Source organism: Telopea speciosissima, chromosome 9 (assembly GCF_018873765.1).
Source record: "Telopea speciosissima isolate NSW1024214 ecotype Mountain lineage chromosome 9, Tspe_v1, whole genome shotgun sequence".
Taxonomy (NCBI): domain Eukaryota; kingdom Viridiplantae; phylum Streptophyta; class Magnoliopsida; order Proteales; family Proteaceae; genus Telopea; species Telopea speciosissima.
In genome coordinates this window covers 12,489,656-12,497,960 of record NC_057924.1, presented here as the reverse complement: position 1 = coordinate 12,497,960, position 8,305 = coordinate 12,489,656, and the positions used below count along the sequence as shown (strand labels likewise).

The 8,305-nt window shown below is 38.5% G+C and overlaps 2 protein-coding genes across 2 annotated transcripts; one reads left to right on the top strand and one right to left on the bottom strand.

Moving 5' to 3' along the window:
* Positions 1 to 1,780: 1,780 nt before the first annotated feature.
* LOC122640624 (lactosylceramide 4-alpha-galactosyltransferase) lies at positions 1,781 to 3,360 on the top strand. Its single transcript, XM_043833838.1, has one exon. The coding sequence runs from the start codon at positions 1,924 to 1,926 to the stop codon at positions 3,289 to 3,291; it is 1,368 nt and encodes a 455-aa protein (XP_043689773.1). The 5' UTR covers positions 1,781 to 1,923; the 3' UTR covers positions 3,292 to 3,360.
* A 1,618-nt stretch (positions 3,361 to 4,978) lies between these two features.
* LOC122640623 (probable polyol transporter 4) lies at positions 4,979 to 7,837 on the bottom strand. The gene is made up of 2 exons (XM_043833837.1): positions 7,364 to 7,837; positions 4,979 to 6,746 (listed from the first exon to the last, which is right to left on the bottom strand). The coding sequence occupies exons 1-2, from the start codon at positions 7,578 to 7,580 to the stop codon at positions 5,386 to 5,388; spliced, it is 1,578 nt and encodes a 525-aa protein (XP_043689772.1). The 5' UTR covers positions 7,581 to 7,837; the 3' UTR covers positions 4,979 to 5,385.
* Positions 7,838 to 8,305: the final 468 nt, after the last annotated feature.

Sequence of the window (8,305 nt, the reverse complement as noted above, 5' to 3'; positions counted from 1 at the left end):
GATATTGTATTTTTTGGTTTCGAAAGTGTTTCGTATCTCAGACATGTCAAGATTTACGAAATATGACGATTTATCGCAAGATTTTATACCATGGTATCCATAACATGTTTGTTTAAACAATAAGATGAGTTTCAAAACTCCATGGCATGGTTTAGGGGAAAAAAATAGAGAGAGTTCTCAAAGCAAACGCATATGGGAGCTTAGTAGTAAAAGATGATGGAATGATACCCATGATCTCGTGGGAGCTTACACTCTACAAACAAGACACTAACCAATTGAACAATGAGTTGTCTTCCACACCACTTTATTGACCATTGCTGTAATGATTATAATTCTACAATACATTTTGTCATGTTTTTGGAACTAATAATTATTTAAAAAAACTAATTTCTCTTTGGTAGTTGTAAACCTCTTAATTTGTAAAAAAACAAATGCCATTTTTTCAAGTGTATAACAAAAGAGAGATGAGCATTACTGTATGTATATTTTATCTTTGTTTACCATTAAAATATTCTAACCACCGACATTGACCTTGAAACCATTCAAGCTTCTCTTTCCCTTTCTTTTTATAAGTGAAGAACAGATGCTTGACTGATTAAGTTATATATCATGTTTTAGAAATGGAATCCTCATCTTTAAATAATCAGGAATATTCATCTTTCCAATCATACAAAGGTTCCTAATAGTCATATCCAAAGGAGATTAAACTTGGTCTATTCGGACCAAATCAGGCGATTCGGGTCGACTTGGATCAGAATCTACCAAGGCTGATCCCAATTCCAACCAATCTGGATCGGATCAATCTTGTATGGAAACTAGGGTTTAGGGGGTTTTCTCTCGAAGTCCACTGATTCTAGTCTATTCTGATGTAATTCAAAATAGAATCAGCCAGGACTGATCCAGCTCATAATCAACTTAGACCAATTCGGATCTTGATTTCTAGTTTACAATTTTTCGTGACTCATTTTGAGAAAAACTTGGTGTCTCAGTCTTGTCAAACTCGATCAAGGCAAATCACATTTTTTTCTTATTTTTAATGCAATATATATATATACAAATTAATATAAAATCAAATAACTATAAGAAAATAAAAAAAATGTCAAAAGGAATCACATCTCAAGGCATTTTGAGTTTATACCATTGAATAAGAGAATGGAGTGAGTAGGGGGTTTCTTTCTGTTTTAGAATGTAGATTTACTATTTCACTCAACTCAATTTCTAAGTGAACCAATTTTATGATTTTTTCTTAAAAGTGACTAAACTCGCTGAGTTTGTCATGACTCGAGTAAAAATACTGAATCCTATTTAACTCAGACGATTTATTACTGAGTTTCATCATTTTTTACTTTGACCAAATCTACACGACTCTTAACCCAATTTTCCAAAATATTGACTCAACTCGAGCAACTCACCTCAGTCAAAACCCAATTTTCCAACTATGGATACCACAACATTTTAACCTAAAATAAGCAGTATAAATGATTGAAAATTTCACAAAATGGTTAGAACTTTGATTGGATTTGGGGAGATTTTGGTGGGGATCTTCTTCTCCATCACATAGAGGTGTGAGTGTGACAGAACCACATAAATTGACAAATTGTGTTGGGGATGCGGTTGCCAAATGCCAACAAACACAATCATGTGCATGTCGTTACCAATACATGACTTATCTACTTATCAAAGGAATAGCCGATCCAAAAGAAGCCGACCCAGCAACTCCCAAGCCATTTCCCATTTCATCTCTTTCTCTCTTAAATCAATCCAACTCAGACTCCATGAAAATTAACTAATAATTTCTTTGTTGCTACTATTTGGCCGCGTCCGCCATTGAAATGAGCTTCGAGCTTCTCGGCATTTCTGATTTCTGAAGAAGAAGAAAGGAACAGGAGTATGAAACTCCTCAATTAGGAAAAATTAGACGCAATGGCGATAGATGAAGACATCACCGACCCTTCTGGGCCTTCTTCACTTCCACTACATTTCCATCAAATAAAGACTTCTCTTTCCGCTTTCCTTTGCTGTATCCCAACCTCTTTTCTTGTTTTCTTTCTCCTTGTCCTTATGTTCTATAGTGGTGCCAGCAATTTGAGTGTCCAGGTTCGTATTTCACCCCAAATCCCTCTGGAATCCGATAGTTTCTCGCCTGAAAACGTACTCGAAAGAGCAGCACGAAACTTTTCTTCTTCTTCTAACATATCTGTAGTCAAGGAGGAAATCCCACGTTCTAAAATGAAGACCCATTTGCCCCTTCGGCAGGAATTGGAGTCATCGGTGCTTCCATTAAATTCTTCTAAACCCCACAGGCCTAGAGCGTTCAAAAGGAGGAAGACCCAGTTCATGATTCTGCAGCCCACCGCCATGTCGATGCAATTTTCCACGAGAGTAAAGAAATTCTTTCACACCTCATCTTTGAATTCTTCCGCTTCTCCTTGCAAGGTTCGTTTTTTCATGACTTGGATTTCTTCTTCTTTGGAATCATTTGGTCCCAGAGAGTTGATTAGCATAGAGAGCCTTTTTAAGTCACACCCAAATGCTTGTTTGCTCATACTTTCGAATTCCATGGACTCGAGAAGAGGAGTTCCAATGCTAAAACCATTCTTGGAGAAAGGCTTCAGGGTGACTGCAATTCCCCCCAATTTCGATTATATATTCAAGAATACTCCTGCAGAAGCTTGGTTCGATCGGTTAAAGAATGGAAAAATTGATCCTGGGCAGGTTTCTCTGGGTCAGAACTTATCAAATTTGCTTAGACTGGCTGTCCTGTACAAATTTGGTGGCGTTTACATCGACACTGATGTTATTATCTTGAAGAGTTTCTCCAATTTAAGAAATGTCATCGGAGCACAGACACTTAACCTTCAAACTGGAAACTGGAGTCGATTGAATAATGCTGTTTTAATATTTGACAGAAAGCATCCACTCCTCCTCAAATTCATAGAGGAATTCGCACTCACCTTTGATGGAAGTAAATGGGGTCACAATGGCCCTTACCTGGTTTCAAGGGTTGTTTCAAGAATGACTGGACAACCAGGATTTAACTTCACTGTTTTGCCTCCGCCGGCATTTTATCCAGTTGAATGGAGTAGAGTACAGAGCCTTTTTCAAAGTTCTGAAGATGATGTACATTCAAAATGGGTATCTGCAAAGCTTAGATACATTCGCAGGCAGAGCATGGCAGTTCACCTGTGGAACAAACACAGTAGAAAGCTGAAGGTTGAAGAAGGTAGTGTCATTGGTCATATAATGTTGGATTACTGCATCTTCTGCAATACCACAAGGTTAGCTTCATAGGTGTTAAAGGAGAGGGATGAGGCAATGTGATCGATCTCGTCAACCCATTTCTCTTCTCCCATTATTCTGTTTGATTCTCCCTGTTTCAATTCTCAAATGAAAAAAGAACGTGGATGGGGAAAAGAAAATCTTTTTCCTTTAATTGTTGCTCTACAGTGTAGAGAATTTGGTTTCTCTTTTCCAAGTTCAATCACTGTCCCAGTACAAAATACAATAAAGAATGTATAGGAATTTAACAACTGCATCTCTGAAATTTTGCTTCACTTTAACCCAATTCCTTGGATTATTTCTCGCACTTTTTGTTGGTAAGGAAAGTGAGTTGAAATTAGTTGTGATTTTTCATGTTTGAAACTTATAGATTCAGATCCTTGGTCCTCTTGACGCTTAAGCTTGTAAATGTCAGTACCTGCTCACATTGAGTAATCTCTACTTTGTTTGAATTCCTGTTAAATGTCATCTTCATCATTGTTGGATAGCTAGATTTTTCGACTCAGACTCGTCCTGAACAAAACATGGTGATTTGGGCAAGTCAAACTTGGTCAGGATGAATCATGTTTTTCATTTTTTGAATACAAATTTTTTGATTAATTTAAATACAATAATTATACATTAAAAAACAAAAAAAAATTGGAAACTTTCAAAAAATAATAAGAGAATCACAAAACTGCGTATAGAGGTCTTTTAGGCCGACGAGAAAGACGAGTTGCTATACATTTAAGTAGTTATAAACTATTACTATTGTTTAAGAACAAGAAATGCGGGGGTGGGAAAATTACCAAACTCAACAAGTTTTGGTTGAATCGAGTAAAATACTGAGGGGGTACTAGGATCTTGTTTCCCAACAATGTCTTTCATATATGAATCGGCGCAGTCCCTACCAAGCAGTCAAGTCTTTGGTAGCTGCTGTTTTTTGTTACAATCCTTCTCAAGGATGGGTGTTTGTGATTCATCTCTAATCTTACTCCAACTATATAATTTAAAAAAATTGTATTTTCAAGTAGTACTGAAGGGTACTAAGACAACAATGCAAAGTCAGGATATCTCAAGGAAAATTAGCACCACCATGGCATTTGGAGTACCTCTTGAATCATTGCAGATACTCCAAATCATTTAGTAGACAGGTATACTCATGGCAACACATCCAATTTTAACTAGTCTTTTGTCAAACTAGCATGTAAGAGGGTCCGAATAAGCCATTTTAATATCCCTATCTGGGTGATATTCATTTAACTTCTTTTTTATGATATATAGGGTGGAGTTTATTCCTCTAATGAATGTAAATGATAACTGATAATTTTATGCCATTTGGTAAAATTTTAATCAAGCATTTGTATCTTTGTACCAAAGAGCAAGGTGGTAGATAAAAAAATACTAAGATACAGAAGAATATTCATTTAGAGAGGAGGGGGGGGAGAAAATGGTTACCAAACACAGCTTGCTACCCAAAACATTCAAACCCCAATGCCTGGATTTTCTTTTCTTTAACAATAGTATATTGAGGCTCATTAAATAATATTGAAGAACAAAACAAGAAAAAATATACAATAGTTCACTATGTTAGAGATTTTGCAGGTACTGTCATCTATTGTAGCTCAAATCTGACTGTTGTATACACCACCCAAAGGAACATTGCATTTAAAGACAAGGAAAAATAATACTTTTCTTTTTTAAAATGGTAGCAGAAGCAGGACAAAGGCCAAATCAATTGTTGCTATTTCCTGAAGAAAGAAAATGCACTCTAGAGCTAAAATCAACTTCTAATATTTTCTCAGTTATAACCTTACATGAGGGGCTGGTTGCAGCAGGCTTTCAATAAGTTTAGGAAGGCTTCTGACTAGATAATAACCCCAAAATAACAGATAATTTCCCTCTTGGTTGAATGGATTTTGAAAGAGGACTTTTTGAAGCTGTATAACTCATGAATGGCAGCTAGGATTCAATGAGCAACTCTGTTCAGTGGAAACCAGCAAGATTTCCAACTGAAGCATGCCTACTCTGTGACCATGGGAAGGCTCCTTATCTTCCTTCAAGCTAATTGTAGAGTTGAAAGACATGCTAGAAGATTTCGGTTCATCACACTGGCCCACAAGGCAGTCATTGTTTTTGTACTAGATGCTCAACATCTCCAAGCTCCACCTCACCACCTTGCAATCCTCCCACATTCTGAAAAAGCAACTCAATCTCCTCCAGAGACTTCCCCTTTGTTTCAGGTACAAAAAAATAAACAAAGGCGACGGAGAGAGCCGAAATCAGGAAAAAGATGAAGAAGGTTCCTGCCACTGTAATAGCACGAGAGAGGGACAGGAAGGACATGGCAACTAGGCCGCTGCTCACCCTATTCCCCACAGCTCCAAGTGCTCCTGCTTGAGCGCGCAATTTGAGAGGGAAGATTTCAGACGTCAAAACCCAGCAAATAGGGCCAATTCCAACTGAAAAGAAAGCAACATTCCCACAGACAGCTAAAATTGACAATGGAATGGCTACTCCACCCCTCGTTAAAGATAGAGTAAGACTTAATCCAAATAAACACACAGTCATCCCAATTGTGCTCACATATAGCAGTGGTTTTCTCCCCACTTTGTCAATGAGTAAAATGGCAACCAAAATGAAAATAGTCTTGGAAAATCCAACAGCAACAGTTGCAGCAAGAAGCATGGTTTTGTCCTCAATTCCAGCTGCTTTTAAGATTGTGGGGCTGTAATATACAGTTGCATCTATACCTGTGATCTGCTGGAAACATTGAATCCCAAACCCAGTTATCATCATGCGGCGAACTGCAGGTGAAGGGCTTAGGAGTTCACGCCACACAGCTTTCTCTTCAGACTTATCTGCATTAGTAGTCCCAGCTGCTTGCTGTATCTCTTGGAGTCTCTGTTCCACCTCTCCCTCATTTTCAATTGTCTTCAGAAGGACCATCCTTGCTTCTTCAATCCGGTTCTGCATCGCCAACCACCTGGGTGACTCAGGTATGACGAACAGAGCAAATCCAATAAAGACCGAGGGCAGGATTCCAACGGCAAGCATTATTCTCCAGCTTATGTGCGGCGAAAGACCAGAAAATGCATAGTTTGAGACGTAACCTAAAAGGATTCCAAAGTTGATGAAAATCTCAGGGAAGGAAGTGAAAGAACCTCTGGCAATGGTGGGTGATATCTCAGCAATGTAAACAGGGGCAATCATGACTCCGAAACCAATCCCTATCCCGGCTAAGAGTCTTCCTATCATCAGTACTTTAAAAGAAGGAGCAAGCGTCATTATAGCTGCACCTGCTTGGAATATAATAGCTGCAAAGGCCATTGTCCATTTTCTACCAATGGCATCTGAGGTTCTACCACCAACTAAACTGCCGAAAAGTGAGATGATGCTCAAGCAGCCAACAAGAACTTCTTCTTGCACCTCTGTTATCTTCAGATCTTCCTGAATGAATAGGATGGCTCCACTCATAACACCCACATCTGCAGGTCATAAAGACCAAAAGCCTCAGACTTCACATTCATTCTAAAATTAAACGCTGGAAATATTGAAAATTGACATCTGGATTGTTTGCAACATCATCAGCTGATCAAAATACATAAGCTGTTGTGTGGTATTCTTCCCAATTAAACCTTTCATCTAGCTATGCCAACTTCAATGTTAAATAATGAAAACCATGAAAATAATATAAATATATGAAATGCAAATGAGAAGACAATATCAATCGACTCTGCATTGTTACAGAAATGGGAGTTCTTGCTTAAGCTGATGTTACATTCCAGAACACCAAATTTCAGGCAAGTGTGCTCTTCTTAAACAAACATAATCGGAACTGGCCAAGATCTTGGTTCACAGAATATAGCCATATTAGTGACATGAGCCCCTAAATTCAGCAACCACAAAAACAAATTTGTTCCCTTTCATTTTCAGTATGAGAGATGACGAAACCGACAACTTTGTGTGGCAATACGAGACACAGAAAAGAACGGCTATTTAGATGTGAGTTTTCTCTATCAGGGAAAAAAAAAGTAATAGAGCCCATGTATTGCCAGGTGGGGTATTACAGAAAAGAACAGCAGATTAAAGAGGGGGAACTCACCGTAGCCCAGAAGCACAGAGTTGAGAGAGGCGAAGACTGCACAGGCGAAAACGTATCTCTTCGTATTGTTAGTCCCAACCTGTTGATGATGAAGATGTGAGGCGTCTTCGTCTTCTGTAAGCTCCGAATCCATCCTCCTGTATTTGTTTTTGGTTCCCAAGGGAAGGTTAGAGAACCCATCTCCATCCCCGTTTTCTTGAAGTCCCACGAATCCCATCTCTCTATGTTCTGTATACACAAAGAAGATGAAAAGAAAAAGGAAACAGAGAGAGGAAAAAGCCCAGATTTTTATTTTGCTTTCCTGGGCGTCTCAGCTCTTGAATTGAATCTCAGAACAGAAACTTGAGCTCCAGATCTAAGGGAAAGCCGTAGAGAAGACCATGTCTATGTCGTCGTGCAGATTCGCTGGCTCATGGGTCCCAGGGATAGCTACTTTACTTCAAACCTGAGACCAAGTGGGTCTCAAGTATTTTTTAACTCGGAAGCAACCCTGTTCCTAAAAATTCCCCCTGACTAGGCCAGGTCTTGCCTTGAGGCCCTTGACATGATCTCCATATATTTTCTTATAAAAACTTATTCAGATTTCAGAAATGGGGAACTACTGAACCGAGGCAGCGTTGACAAGTAAAATATTGAAATTTTCTAAGAAATGAAAAATAAAGACAAAATTCTGAAGTAAGCACTAAGCAGACAAGTAGAGAGTTCCTTTCCGTGTTGACTCCGTCTGTGATTTTTGGGTGTTTTTTGAGCAAATCAGATTTGCAGAAGCAGTAATGGAGGATGGTATGAACAGATTCTTACAATTTTTTTTCCTCCCATTTCTTATGGGATTCGTCGATTTTCACTGAGATAATTTCCATTTTCAGGAAAGCATCTGATTGGTTGGAGCAATGAATCACAAATCCTTCATGGATTGATGCATTGCAATACGGCGACGAATAC

Coding starts and splice junctions, on each gene's coding strand:
- LOC122640624 (XM_043833838.1), top strand. CDS start 1,924: ATGGCGATAGATGAAGACATCACCGACCCTTCTGGGCCTTCTTCACTT.
- LOC122640623 (XM_043833837.1), bottom strand. CDS start 7,580: ATGGGATTCGTGGGACTTCAAGAAAACGGGGATGGAGATGGGTTCTCT. Junction 6,747..7,363: donor CTCTGTGCTTCTGGGCTACG/GTGAGTTCCCCC, acceptor TATGACCTGCAG/ATGTGGGTGTTATGAGTGGA.